Here is a 15,586-nt window from a genome sequence, read left to right as displayed (position 1 = left end):
GTTCAGCCCACACCTCATGCGACAGCAAACAAGGCACGCAGAGCCAGAGCGGCTGTCAACATCCAACGCTGAGTAACTGATAAGGGCTCACCATTCTCCGGCACCACAAACCGGCGACGACGACGACGCCGTTATGCTAATGAGCCAGCGGTGCTTTAATGGCCCACACACCACAAGCAAGCGCACGGACCAGCAAGCCGAGCGACCAACAGGGCGACGGCGCACAGTGGATCGAGTCAATAAGCGAGGTCGGACAACATTTGGAAACTTCAAACGCTTATAACTCCGTTGATATAAAATGTTGAGATTCTCAAAGTGGCTCCATCGGTTTCCCCGCTAAATTTCCTGCCGAAAGCACCCCTTGAAATTTAAATTGTGCCGAAGCAAACATCAAAATTTGCAGTTTTAGTAAAAAATTTCATGTCCGACCTCTCCAATTGACTCGATCCACTGTGCGGCGGCGCGCATTTCCATCGCGCAAAGGGCAGCGCAGCGTGGCGTCCCCGATACCGATATACGGAGCACCCGCAGATGTATTGCGAAATCATTCCGTGATGACAGCTGCCGCGGGGCGTAGCCGACGCCGGCCAATCACCGCTCGTCCGCGTCCCGGCGTCCATCGCGCCCCGCCCCCTTCCTCCGCGCGCTGTCTCTCGCATCCAACTGAGCAGGATCGACCGAGGAAGAGTCACACATTTAGAATTTCTGATCCACGAAGCTCTACGATTTCAATATCCTGTCATTTAAAAGTTCTTTTTCGGCGATATCAATTAAAGTTTTGACTAACGATGATTGATGAGCAACGTCGTGTCGTTCGGAAAATCCACGTCAAGCAAGAAATACTTCCACGCACTGAAAATAAAGCCCCGGCTGTAAAAACCGTAATCACGGGATATAATGTGGACATACTGTCCGTTCTGGGCTCACAAGCCGAAAGTTCCGGGTGCTGGAGCCGTAGTTTCGACTGCTCCGGGTCCAGTGGCCGGAGCGACGCGACGGCTGCAACACCTATATATAGTGAGGATAGGGAGCGCTAGTGGCAATTTTGAAGGTTGGCAACACTGTTTTACTTCCACTAAAATCCTTTAAAACTATCTATTTTAGGTGAGATGAGCTGCATCCTCAAGAATTTATTGTTTTACGTACATTCAAATTGGATAAACAGTGTTGCCAACTTTCAAGAATCGCAACTATAGGGAGCTCTTTGGTGGAGGGATTGCCAAGAGGCACGTTATAACTTTTTCCATGGACCTTCCGAGGCCTAAGCAACATTCGGTTACTGTCGAAGTGAATAGTTACAAACACACTAATTTTACAAGAATATACAAAAGATAGATTTCGCAACAAAAGGAACAAGATTAAGCTTACCTTGTGCGTTGAAATTTCCGGTGGGATCAACTATACTAGAATATTGGCCAGGAAGGTTGTGGTACGGTAATGCGGGTAACGACATCGCATTGTAGCCACTCCGTTGCTGACTGTTAGCTTGCTTCCTCAGCCGAGCCCTTCGATTGCTAAACCAAACTTGAACGCGGGCTTCCGTGAGACCAGTCCTGCCGAACATAAAAAGCAAATTTATTACAAAAGGGTTTAAGAATTTACACAGTATATGACGACGGTGAAACTACGAAGCCACGCATCTCGTTGGCGGTGTTTAAAAGTCTCCGCTCCTGTTTTTTTTTTTTTTTTTTTTTTTTTTTTTTTTTTTTTTTTTTTTTAAGGAGAACAAATCAAATTCATCCCATGTAATTTTCTTAAAATTTGGTTCACGCAGAAAAAAAATCACGGAAGTTTTTAAGAATTGACATTGCGCGTGGGGGGGGGGGGATTTTTTACAGAGTATGTGAATATTTTTCCTCAAAATTTTTGGACAATTTTGTACGCAATTTCATCTAAATCATCTGAGAATTTCAAGGGTAAATATGCATAGCATTCCTCAAAAATACACATTTCATCCGGGGAAATTTTGCAACTCTCGATTGCTCATACGGCGTTTTTCCTTAGTACGGCAGTATAATGCAACGCTTTTTCACACCCAAAACTGACGGTCCCTGCATCTGAAAAAGGGAGGTTCGTCTATATTTATCTCGTAATTATGGTTAGCAGAAGCGGAGATTTTTTTAAAAAATGTCAGCCCAGAGAGAAATTCTTACTCACTTTTGAGCAAGTTCTTCTCTTGTATAAACGTCCGGGTATTGCGTTCTAAGGAAAGCTCTTTCTAACTCCTCCAACTGTTCTCCCGTAAACGTTGTTCGACTTCTCCGCTGCTTCCTCTTCAAAGGGATCCCTGGTTCTGACTGCGTGTCGTCAAATTCATCATCGCTGCTTGCACCTGCACACAAAAAATCATTCATTTCATGAAGAGCTGTGTCATTTTAATGGGACATATTGTGAGACAACATTGAAAATTCCATAGAATTTTCAAGGTGGTGCCTTGCAAGGCACCAGTTTTCAAATTTACGACGGTAGATATTCTGCAAGTCACCGGTGGCGTTTTCTTCCGACAATGAAAAAAAAGTTACGGGATCAGAAGCCGAGAGTTCCGGGTACTGGAGCCGTAGCTTCCGCTACTCCGGATGCTATACCTGGAACTTTCGGCCTGTAAGCCCGGAACGCGGATGGCATGTCTATGTAGCCCGTACACTGAAAAAATACCTGAAGAAGTGGAAGTCGTAGTTACGGGCTATATAACACTACCGTCCGTTGCGGACTCGCAGAGGCCAAAAGTTACGGGTGGAGCAGAAGTCATTAAAGGTAGTGGATCAGTAGAATCAGTGGCATTTCTAAAATACTGACTGTCATTCGCCCATATTCGCCGCTGTGCGGCGATAGTAAGGTACCTAATAAATGCGCGAAACACCGAAACAGTTCCAACAAAAGCGAAAACAAAAACAAAGTCTGTCAGGTCGAGCTCAAGAAAAGGAGAAAGTATTTTCTTCATGTTCTCTCCGTTTTTTGAGAGGAAACTAAGGGAGAGAGGAATAAGGGAGAGGCGGGACTTTTGAAAGGCTGAAATCGCTAGAACTCTCCCATTATGTTTTAAAACAGTTACTCTGAAACAATAAACCAAGTTTTTTCTGTTCTATTGAAGTGTTGGCCCCGTTCATTGCTACCCAGTTTCACGCCTTTGTTGTTTACGATTAGAAGTAGCCAAGACCAAATATTAAAGGTAGACCGTGACTGTGGATCGACAGCCGGGAACAACGATTTTTGCTGACGATTTCGGACGCGATGGAGACAAAAACATATTCCGACCCAAGCATCTCAGGCCTTAAGGTCTGAGACTCAACCCTGAATTTTGCTTCTTGATGGAGGAAAAGCATCTCCTTAGCGATCGTATGATTAACGACATAAGGTCACACAATCCTCTTTAACAGACATGGATCAGATATACGTTATATGATAACTTTTGTATGTTGTTTAAATGGTTTTCTATTTTTTCAAAATCAGTTAGCTAGACACTTCGGAAATCCGAAAATTCACGAAAGTTCTGAAGTTAGGAGGCAGATGTTGATAAACTTAGAAAGTTTGAATGAATAAACACAAAACTTAAAGGGGGCTTAAAAAACGCATTTTTTGGTTGGAAATCCGATGATTCGAAAATTTGTTAGATACTGGAATGAAACGAGGGGCATTTTCGGCTTCGGCAGCAAAACATGGGTGGGAACAATCCCATTGGATACCGGAGAAAAAGAAAAATCCCTCCTTTCCCAAACAAAACAATCAAACGAGCTTTCTATGGCGGTGGGCGGAAAGGGGCATTTGATCGGAAAAATCTCGAAAATAGGATAAACAATTTTAAACAAATTAATAGACATACAAATACATGTTGCGTTTGATATTGGCTGCTGAATCCGAAAATGATCTGAGTTTTTTTTTTTCATCGTGCACAGACTTTCCGAAAAATTGAATTATCTCTGGAAAAGCTCGGTTATTGTAGGGAATGTTCCAATTTTTCCAAGGAAAATGGAACTGATCCGAGAAAACGAAGATTACTCTTGGAATCAGCGCTATGAATCTACCTCAAATCAATTGCCAGATGTTTGACAGAGCGACCCGAGTGTTGACCAATGTAGGACTGTCTCGGTATGACATGGTATACCGAGAGACTTGAACGCAGGGGTAAGAAAGTAAGACCCTCTTTTTTAAGTAAAATTGCTTAGACAATTTATTGGTTAATTCTTGCAGATCTTAGAAAAAGAAAATTCTTGACCAGTTTTATCAGCTTTGGGATACAGTACCACGAGGACAAAATTTAATAATAATTAAATGTATTTACGAAATGCATTGTTGATAAAAGTATAGGTGCAAGTTTTTCTGATTAAAAATTGAAAAACTCGAAGTAGTAATTTTCAGAGGTATTTTCAATATTTCTAATTTTTTTTTCTTAGGGTTTTAAGTAATTTCACGTATTACCTCGCACCCGACAAGTAAGTGTAAAGCACTTGAAGACTTGTCTCAGAATCAGGTACACGAGAGTCTAATCTCATGCTCACGTTGAATACAGAGTATTTTGATCCTCTCTTCCGAATCAAGCCTGCCAGTTCTCCTATAAACATTAGTCGGTGCTACCGAGAGATAATTCCGTAAACTTCCCACCATCTAACAACGCAGTTCTGTTCTGATCTCCCCCTGGTTTTAAAGGCCTTCTCTGATCTGACGTAAGTAGCTCTCACGGTGCTCCTCACAAAATTGACGAGAGAAGTAAAAGAACACGCCGCCCAGCGCGTTGCGAGATTTTGTAACGAGTTTTTCCATTTAATCAACATGTTAGAGAAACGGATGATTAAAGTCAACTATCAGACAACTCTGATTCCGGTGCGTATTGCCAACTTAATCTGACAAGAATCCAGAGTCCAATATGGGGGCTTTTTAAGGAGGGAGGGAAACACTGAACGGGAGGGTAAAAACGGGTAGCGAGGGAGCGCCCTACCAAAAAAAAAAAAAAAAAAAAAAAAAAAAAAAAAAAACCATGAGTCGAAAGCGAGCGTAAAGTTTCGCCTTTTTTTTATGAATCATCGCACGCTATTCAGTCCTATTCAATATCAATGCTTGTATTTATTTCTCGCCTGTTGTTTGTGTATTCAGTTCCTCAAACTATTGTGGACCTTTGAATACGGCGAGGTTATTAATATTATTAGACTTTTAAGTGTGCTCAGATTTGGACCGTGTTAAGCAGAAAGGATCCAAGCCACATCTGCAATTGCAAAATTTAACTGGACTATTTAATTTTTTACAAGAGAACGTTTGTGCGGATTCTTTTGAAGGTTTAAAGAGATTTGCTTCGTAATCAGCAGAAAATTCACTGAAATTTGCACAAAATTCTGCACAACCATCTCCACGTCAAAAATTAAATTGCCCAATTTTTGGCAATAACTGATGTGGCTTGGTCGCTTGGTTCCTCTCTGCTGAACGCGGTCCATTCAGTGCGTATTTATTTTGCATTTCTTTAAGCACTGTGTCCTACCGTGACATAATATCTTTAAAGAACTAAACAGGTGCGATCACACCAGCGGGCTGATTATTGAAATTGATAGACATACCTATAGACAAAGAAGACATAGGGAACAAGGAGCGATCCTATTGGTTGAAACGAGTGGTTGCAAAGGTGAAAAATGATGCTTACTAGCTACGGGCGTCATACTAGCCATGGGCTATGGGTTTTCGTAAGTTTCCGTTAGTTTCCGTTAGTTAGGCTTTTACTTACATTCTTAGTCATTGCAACTACCTACTTCCACCGATACGATCGCTGTAGTTTCGGTTTGTCATCTTTGTCTATTGCTTTGTCTATCAATCTCAATAATCAGCCCGCAGGAGCGGAGCAGGAAGTACCACGGGGTGACAACATCCTGCGAAGCAAATGGTTGCGTGGCAATGTGTTTGCACTGCTGACAACCCACCGGCACCGGCAACAAAACTAATCCAGATTTCATGGGAAGATCAAACGAGTCGATTGGTGGTCAATCCCTGGTCCCTCGTGGCGAAAGGTGGAGACAAAAGCCCTCCACCGTTCTAATTATTCTAGAGCTGGATGATTGTTCGCCCCGTAGCGTTGGATGATGCGCTCATCAAAGGCCTGGAAAGGCTACTCAACAGGTGGCTGTTGTAAAGTAGGACTCCCGCGATGTGTTTCATCACTTATAGAACTCGGCTCGCGCCAGGACTTACTTTGAAAGGTTAGCAACCACTGCGTGATGAATCGTTAACTCAATAAATCGTAACCGGGCGAATGGGACAAGGGTGTCAGTTGCTGTAGAGACTCCCAGAATTCCTCCAAGAGGACCGTTCAGGAATTATAATTTTTGAGCAATTGTCAAGTTTTATCTATTTATGAGTAGAAATTCTCGAGAAAATTTCACAAGTTTTTCAAATTATCGAACGAGTATTTAATAAAGAAATATTTTAGAAAAATATTTATCAAGAAAGCATCGATTTAATGGTGAAATACACGGAGAAAAATCCCTCGGGTAGGTGAACTGAAGGGTTTCGTTGCTCAAACTTCAGGCGTGAGAACTTAACGTTCAGTTGCTAGAGACCCCCAGAATTCCTCCAAGCGGGCCGTTCAGGAATTATCATTTTTGAACAATTGTCAAGTTTTATCTATTTATGAGTAGAAATTCTCGAGAAAATTTCACAAGTTTTTCAAATTATCGAACGAGTTTTTAATAAAGAAATATTTTTAAAAACATATTTATCAAGGAAGCATTGATTTAAAGGTAAAATAGGGTTCAAAAGGATATTGAGGTACGCCCTCATGCTCGAGGGACGGCGATTATAGTGTTTGTGCGATTATAATTAATGCGTCATGGTAAAAATCCTAGAAATAAAGTCATGCACGTGGAAAAAACCCTAAAATGTTTCGTTCAATATAGATGTTGTAAAAAAGTCTCCATAGTTTTTTTATTGTTGTCTTTACTTTTCTTATTATTAATGCTTATTTTTTCTACTAAAACATACTAAGCGAAGGATGTAAAGAGCAATTACCCCAAATAATTTTATGAGCCTTGATAAATCAAAGCTCTTGAAATCGAGAGCCTCTCAAAAATGAGAATCCTCCGATCTTTTACTGACGCGACTGACTACCGGAGCACTGAGACGATCAGTCTCATATAGATGGGCAGTTCGCATTTGGACGAGACTTTCTCGGAAGACGTGACTAAAAAGGCAACGATAAAAACAAGCCGAGCAAATCGAGGACCTGTAGTTTAAGGTGCAGTATATCGCCGGGCTGCCGGACAAACCGATGATTACCCCGAAGGTTTTTTCTTAACGACACTTTTCTCACACCTGAGATCCCGCCGAACCTATCATTATCCCGTGACGAAAGGTGCCTCCACGCCTGTAATCCAGAGTGCAGTTGAAAGAGAGGAGTAGAATGGGGCTTCCTCAGTTTCTTTGAAAGGCCGTGACCCAAAAAACAAATACTGTTGCATATCAGGCTACCAGGGGGCTAATTCGCTCTTTATTCATCGCCCCCGTGAACGGGGGTCGGGGGTGGGTTTTGAGTCCGCCGCTCCGGTTCTTAAATGATATAATGGACGTATTTCTACTAACGAAACTGAGTGCATTATGACATGAGCCCTGAGACCCATGAAAACACAAGCATAACACGGCTCACGTCATAATGCTTATAGTTCCGTTTGGCAAAGATACGTCCTAATGATACTCGTCCACGTTTCATTTATACAAACGGAGTATAGAGCGTGCGCCTAATGAAGATATCAGGCCCATCGTATCTACCCCCATAATAAATGGAGGAGTTAGTGTTGATTTTCTCGTGGGGATGAGGGATACCGTTAATATTTCTTGTCACTTCTTGAGTCAAGTGAAACGGATGGTCTGAAATTTCGCTTCAGATGGTCATGGTCGTGTTTGTGAGCATTTTTCGAGGGAATTATAGTACTGCGTTAAAACTCGTAAATTCCCTGATTATCATAATTAACCGTTATGCTGAATTTTGTATACGTGTAATTTTTTTGTGAAAAGTAAATTACAAAATTTTGAAAGTGGTTAAAAATTAATAGACATTACGTGGCTGAACAACCACTAAAGATAGATTTAGCGGCATAAACAAATCCAAACCTACTTGTTTTGGATCTATATGAATAGAAGAAAGAAAAATAAAACAACTGGACGAAACTTGGCTTTTCTTGTCCTAAAACTGCCTAGATGACATTCAAAGCTGCATCAACACATTTTTTAATAAAAAACTATGCACTCATTGAAAGTTGTAACTTTGGACTATGGTTCATCGATTGATTTTGGTTCATTTTTTGGAATTCCTCTTTTATCTAACCGTCTTTTGAGCTTATCTGGCAGAATATTTTTGAATTCACACAACCTCGTTTGACTGAAAACTGAATCCAGCATACTGTCTCAGAAACGATTACAATTTCATTCTTGGTCATGAATCTCATGCAAAAAAACTTGCCCATTAAAACCCCAGAATCTTTAAAAAAAAGGTCAAAAGTAGTATTAATCTTCTCAAAGAAAGCTTGGATGCATTATGCATTTTACACTTAGTATCCAGCGAAAATGACAAAAAAAGTGCGTTCAACAAAGTTGCCTTTTTCAGCGCAAGTTTAATCGCCCAGCCTTTAAAGTCTCATCGGATTTGTTAATTCGATTTCCTTTCAGCACTGGCAGATCCAGCAAATTGGCAACATCTTTTTTTCTCCATTTAAACCCATGGAAATGTATCGATTCTTGGGAGGGACATGTGCTCCGACAAGAATCGATTATTTAACATAGATTTAAATGAAGGTAGTCCGGTGTTGCCAAATTACCGGATCCGCTTTTGCCTTTCAGTTTTCTTTCTCTCACGATTGAAATCTTCCGCTTTAATGATTTTATCATTTCCCTGTGAGAATGGTGCTAGGAGTGCAAATGATAAGGGTGGCCTGGGAGTCGCTAGTCGGGCCCGCCACTAACGCCGGATCGCGACCACCCTCGGTTCAGATCAGACCACCAGCATCCAACATCGGCGCAACAACAATCATCAGCTTCTCGCTAATCATGATGAATGGTGAGCATTGGTGGATGAGGGAGAGAGGGGAGAGGGCAAGCAAGTGCGGCGCACAGTCGAGTTGACCAGAAAACGCCATATTTTTGCTCCTTTTCTTCAGTGTCGCCCTTCGGAGCTCTCCAGTTCTTTTTTATGATTAGAAGCTGCGACTAAATGCTTCTTCCGGGGGATTATTTTTAAGCCCGTATGTGAATAGCGTTTGTGCGGTGGTGCAACTGTTAGCTTTGAATTTCCTTTTGACTTCATCTTACTACCCTGATGTTGCATCGATACTTTAATCGAAAACCTATTTCGATTACATTGTCCCTCGAGGATGACGATGATAATCAAAATATCTGATGATCTTTAATGAGAATAAAATTCAAGGCAAAAACGTCATAAGTGTAGCTATTCTCTACTCATTGAAGAATTCAAATGGTGCCAACTTTGTCAAGAGTTCAAGCTGATTAACTTTGAAGGAACGGGAGGATGCCTTTTTCCTAATTGATCTGGCAGGATCCCAAATGACTTGTTTCCTGGCTTCTTTAATCATTTTATCTACTTCCTCTCTTTCCATTTAATCGAGTTACTCATTTCGAGTGAAGCGTCAAAGTCTGAACGAATGATGACTCCCATTGTTAGAACAGTGTAGCCAAGTGACCTAAAATGACCGTAAGTCACGATTTCCAAAGTTTCCGTTGAACATTTTCTAAAGTAAATTCATTTGCGCCCAGCATACTTTTTGTAAATTTTGAGCGATATTTTCAGCGATCTACTGAGCAAATAAGATTCAGTTTGATAGAATTGCTATCAAATGCACGGATATTGGGCAAAAACATCGGTCAGTTCCCAAACTGGGCAATGGGGATGGCTAGTTCGCGGACGCCGGGCAGAAAAAATTAGCTCATTCCGCGGTCTGGGCAATTTCGCTAATGGGGCGTAACGTTTATACCAGAAGGGATCGTCCCTTTTTATTTGTTTAAAAAGAAGAAGAAAACGACCCTATCTTATTCACAGTGTCACCAATGTGTCATTGCACTTTAAGTCCACAAATTGAGTTTTCTTATCGCGTTTCGCACTCCACAGAAATCTCCGGCTCCAGATGCCGTAAACACAGGCTGGGTATGTAGCACTACCGTGCGTTGCGGGTGAGAAAACCGTAAGTCCCGCATTCAGGGGCCGTTAAGGAGCACCGGCCTCAGCTTCTGAGCTCTTTTTGCAACAGGTTTAGAGGCCGTTGCTTTGGATCCTGATTGCAGGACTTACGGTTCCCTCACCCGCAACGCACGGTAGTGCTATACAGCCCGTAATTATGGCCCCTGGAGCCGAACTTTTTTCAGTGAATTTTTGTACGTAGCATCAAATTTTTAAAAAATTCAACTCAATAAATATACGTGCTTTGCGTTACTGGAAGCATCATTTTGGTTAGAGTTTGGAGTTTGAAAGTTGGGAGGAAGAATTTTTAGCAAGAAGCGCGTTTGGGTGGCAAAGGAAAGAGCGGCTCGGGTACTTACGGGACACTCGGCGGTGCAATGTACCACATTAGTCAAATTGTAGGTATTAGTGAGGGCAGAGGCGCTTAATGTAACTCTGACTAGGTGTGTGGTCTTTTCGGACGACGCCGTTGCCGTTGCCCGCCGCGGCTCGGCGTTGGTGCTCGTTGCAATACGGCGATCGCCCTATTTATTTGCCGTAATGATCGCCCTCCGCCCGCTCCGCGCCCTCCTTGCCAAGTTTCCTAACCTCTAAACTTCTTCTCCTTTTTTTTTTCTTTCTTTTTTTTTTGGGCTAAAAGCCTATTAAATTAAAAGCCGATTAAAAGCCTGTTAAAGAGGTTAAAGCCTGTAAAAGAGGTTAAAGCCTGTAAAAGAGGTTATGGCTGTAGACACAGCTATAACCTCTGAACTCAGTTGCTCACACGATAGTCTTCGGGATTATTTCAAGAATCCCATCGATTTAAATCTTGACAAAAGAAATCGATTTTCCGGAAAATCGACTTAAAAATCGAGAAATCACGACGGCTTAAAATTCGAACTCTTTGAAGGAATCGAATGAAAATTTCCAGGAGGTTCGCTAAAATTTTTGTTCAAAAGTCAGCTCACGTGCCGATTTGATACATTCGGGTAGCGAAAATCGGAATTTTCGACGGTGAGAGAAAAAGTCGATCTACGCGATTAATCGAACCGAATAAAATCGTCGCAATTAAGTCGATTTGTACTGGAAGAATCGACTTTTCGAGAAAATCGAATTAGAATCCCTAACGCTAAATTACGAATGAATTCATCGTAACGTTATCAAAACATATATATATTTTAGAAACCTCGCACTGTTATCTTCCTTACAGCGTGAAAATTACTCCAAGGGAGTCAACGCTTCGATTTGCATGATGATTACTATCAAATCTCCTGCAGCATGATAAGTGAATTATTGATGTTTTCAGCCTTAAAAACTGTTTCCAAAATATCAACTCTCCTTTGTAGCTGAGTAAAATTAATTTCCAGGGAAGTGGCACCTATGCAGCTTGAAAGTACATTCTATAAGGTTTACTTTCATACCCCAGGCTTAGCTCTTAGGTACCAGGGAATAATTTTTGAGGTCGTGTTCCTAAGAGTAACCTTGCATTGTACCTTGAAAAGAACACAGAGTAAATGGAACTTGAGTCCCTCATTTTACTCTTGAGATGAGTTGTTTTTTTTTTAAAAAAAATTTTCTATGGATTTTTTACGAGACTTAATGATTATACGAATTGGTTGAGATATAAGTTTTTTACAAATTTGTAATTAGTATGCTTACTTAAACATTATAAAAAGTGATTATGTGCTGAAGATAGCAAATGATTCTCATATCACCGTGAAAGCTTCTCTTAGAGTGACATAGTAATTGAATGTCATAGTAGTTGTAGTCTTAAAAATTCGTATCTGTAATTGAATGTATACCTTGCTCGAGTCAACAACTCGCGTACTGTTTATGGAATTTCTGTAGGATTAAAATAGATACCGCAAAAAGAAGTGTCAGTAAACCGAATATGGATTTAATGTTATTTTTACATTAAGTCAAAAGAGAGTCTTTAATCTCTTTTATTTTTCAGCTTTAGCTCAATGGAACTCCCATTATGATTCCATTTTGGGTAAATTTCTAATATGTCCAGTACCACATGTGCATCCGTGTGCAGTTTCGTGGGTAAAATTGTTGTGATATGTCATTCTCTTCTTTAGGATGTCTAGAATCAGAATTTCGATGGTGTCAAGTTCAAAAATTGAACCGACGCCCAGAATTCAAGATGGCGTCCAAGATGGCCGCCGCCATGGTGAAAGTTTTAAATTTTGCGGATAGCGTCGAGTCAGATGTCGATTCCTATGTAAAATGACACGAGGAATCCGAATATCACATTTAAAAACACCCCCGACCCAAAGGAGGGCTCCAAATCCAAGATGGCGGCCAAAAATACCACTCAGGGGTACTAATTTGCCTATACGGGTCCAAGTGCATAGTGAGGTATCAATTATTAGGTTTTCGGGGTCGTAGAGTCCGAAAATGAGGTCCATTTTTCGCTGCGGCCCTCCAGAGACCCTAAAATCAAATATGGCGCCCAAAATGGCCGCCGGTTTTACGGCTGAAACACCAATTTAGCGCAGCTACGATAAGCAATACGTTCAAAATTTAGTTTTGTGGGGCAAGGAGTTCGAATAGGAGATCAAATGTTTATTCCTACAAAAAATTAAGCCTCCGAATCGAAAATGGCTACCGTTTTGGTTGCCAGTTAGAGGCGCAGGCCGGTAAATGACTATTGATATTAAGGGGATTTGCCGAAGGAGCTAGGGGTTTCGATAAGGGCCGTTTTTCGGCCCATACCCTGAAATTCTTCAATTTTACGATTTTTTTGCTTCTTGGGAGTCTAAATGTTACGGAATGTGTCATGCTTTTGTCATTTTCGGCCTATTTAGGGGTCTAATGCTGGCCTAAACATGAGTCTGACGGCTAATTTTTGCGGAAAATTCGGGTTTCTTGGCATTCGACGCGCTGCGCCCGCTGTTTCATAACGATCAAATATCATCGGAGGAGCAAATTTTCCTTCAAGTATGTTCATGAAGGGTGTAAGATATAGTCACTCTGGCCAACTTTCGTCGATGGCAACCTTGCGCTCATAGTTAAAACGAACTTTTTAGAATTTTCTTGTTTCTCATCATTATTATTAAAATGGCATAAAAAAGGGCTACTCATCTTAAACCAGAAATAGATTCCTTGGCGGAAATTGTACGTAGCCCTCCAAAAAACTTTATGGAATTAAAAGCCCCCCCCCCTCCTCCAAAGAAAAAGCCGGTGTTGCCATATTTTGTTGCCTAAAATCACAGGAAACTATTTGTGATTATTTCAGTATTTGGAGGCTGTTCTTCGTCGAGCTCATTCAGCAAAGTTCAAAACCCTTGATTTTTCATACGTAACGATCACATGACTAGTGAATATGCACATGCATTTATCTATTATTATTTTGTTCAATACATGTATTTATCTAAAGAGACCCCCATCGCGGCGCGGCATTGCCACATATCATCGGTAAAAATCGAGAAAATTATTCCGAGTTGGCCCAAGATTTGAGCCATTATTTCGCATTATGCGCATTAAATAAATACGTAGAACTCAAATTACTGTATTCAGGGATGCAAATAGATCATATTTTTTGCAGGTAAAGTTTTTTTTATGATCTTGAGCTTGTAGGCGACCCATTATCTTACGAATTTTTGACGTGATATTTACGCACGAAGATGCAACTTTGAAACATTGACCGTGATCTGGGATCCGAATAAAAAGTAAGCCATGTGTCAGAATCACGAGTTCTCAATGCTGATTTTTTACCCACCCTGACAAGCCCTGCCCTCCGTCACTTTTATTGCCTGCGATCGATCAGAATTCTACTTCCCAAAAATAATTGGAAACTCTGGTTTTCCTGGTTTACTCCTGCCTAGCCTCCTTACCGCTTCCTCATCTGTTGCCTCTTCATCAGGTTCCTCCCATCAGACAACTCATTTGGAGCTACCATTGTAGAATTTTGGAGAAATGACGCGTATTCATCTAGCAAACGCTTAGTTTTTCTAGTTCAGCTTCATATCTGTAATGAGCGAGGTACTAGATGACAGATGCAATATGCGCTGGGCAGCCCACGACTCTACCGTCAACCTGCCGTTGGTAATACCACCCGGATATGCCCACAGGGTTCTATGTCACTTTCAGGTACGGGGCTCAAGCCCCCCCCACCCCCCCCCCCCCGCCGAAAGCAAAAAAAAGGGGGAAAGAGTGAAGGAAAGAGGAGACAGAAGATGATGAGGAAAGACGAGAAAAGAATAAGTTTGAGGCCTTCGAAGATATTTATCTCTTTTGATGTAGAGTCTTAAATGAAACCACAGTGTTCATTTGATTAGTATTTTATAAAATTTTCGTCAAAAAATGCGTCTAAATACAGTTTAAATTTCAAACAATTTCCAGATTTGTTGATTGTAACAATTCGAAAGTATTTCGTGTTAAGGTAAAAAAAAAGTTTTTCTGCGGAAATTCATGAAGATCTGTGTTACGGTAGCCTCGAAATGCGTCTAAACAGAGTTAAAATTTCAAACAAATTTCAGATTTGTTAAATGCAACAATTCGAAAGTATGTTGTGTTAAAGGTACGAAAGCGTAATTTTTCTGCATTTTATGATAAATTTGCGCTATGAAAGCCTCGAACTGCGCCTATTAAGATTACGCATTTCTAAGATTTGTGATCTAATCAGACGCCATCTAAATAATGATGAAAAACAAGTAAAGTCTAAAAATTTCGTTTTCACTATGAGCGCAAGCAGTGTTCCAAACTCACCTTTGAGTTTTAGGAGCCATGGGGCGCATCAAGCCTGAATTTTAGGCGCCATTGAAGATTTTTTAGGGGCCAGATTGACTTTTTGCCTATACACTAATTGTAATGCTGAAAATTTCGAATGATCACCTAATAAGAAAATTCAGATTTTAAAGGGGCAATTTTTAAGGGCCACGTTGGCGCAGAGCCTTCTTTTTTAGGAGCAATGACCGATGTTTTAGGCGCATTTGGCGCGTTGGCGCCTGTGAGTTTCGAACACTGAGCACAAGGGTTGCCACCGACGAAAGTTGGCCAGAGTGACTATATCTTACACCCTTCATGAACATACTTGAAGGAAAATTTGCTCCTCCGATGATATTTGATCGTTATGAAACAGCGGGCGCAGCGCGTCGAATGCCAAGAAACCCGAATTTTCCGCAAAAATTAGCCGTCAGACTCATGTTTAGGCCAGCATTAGACCCCTAAATAGGCCGAAAATGACAAAAGCATGACACATTCCGTAACATTTAGACTCCCAAGAAGCAAAAAAATCGTAAAATTGAAGAATTTCAGGGTATGGGCCGAAAAACGGCCCTTATCGAAACCCCTAGCTCCTTCGGCAAATCCCCTTAATATCAATAGTCATTTACCGGCCTGCGCCTCTAACTGGCAACCAAAACGGTAGCCATTTTCGATTCGGAGGCTTAATTTTTTGTAGGAATAAACATTTGATCTCCTATTCGAACTCCTTGCCCCACA

The 15,586-nt window shown here is 41.1% G+C and overlaps 1 protein-coding gene across 2 annotated transcripts in view; it reads right to left on the bottom strand.

The window, feature by feature from the left end:
- Positions 1-15,586, bottom strand: part of LOC109043199 (protein gooseberry) — a 36,285-nt gene that overhangs the window by 10,068 nt on the left and 10,631 nt on the right. For both annotated transcript variants that reach the window (XM_019060329.2, XM_019060330.2), the window contains exons 4-5: positions 2,158-2,332; positions 1,369-1,553 (exon numbers count right to left, since the gene is read on the bottom strand). In XM_019060329.2, the coding sequence (XP_018915874.1) occupies positions 1,369-1,553; positions 2,158-2,332 (360 nt within the window). The remainder of the gene's footprint in view (positions 1-1,368; positions 1,554-2,157; positions 2,333-15,586) is intronic.

The sequence above is a fragment of the Bemisia tabaci genome, chromosome 1 (assembly GCF_918797505.1).
Source record: "Bemisia tabaci chromosome 1, PGI_BMITA_v3".
Classification (NCBI taxonomy): domain Eukaryota; kingdom Metazoa; phylum Arthropoda; class Insecta; order Hemiptera; family Aleyrodidae; genus Bemisia; species Bemisia tabaci.
The sequence above is the reverse complement of the archived record's forward strand: the minus strand, read 5'-3'. Positions and strand labels throughout refer to the sequence as shown.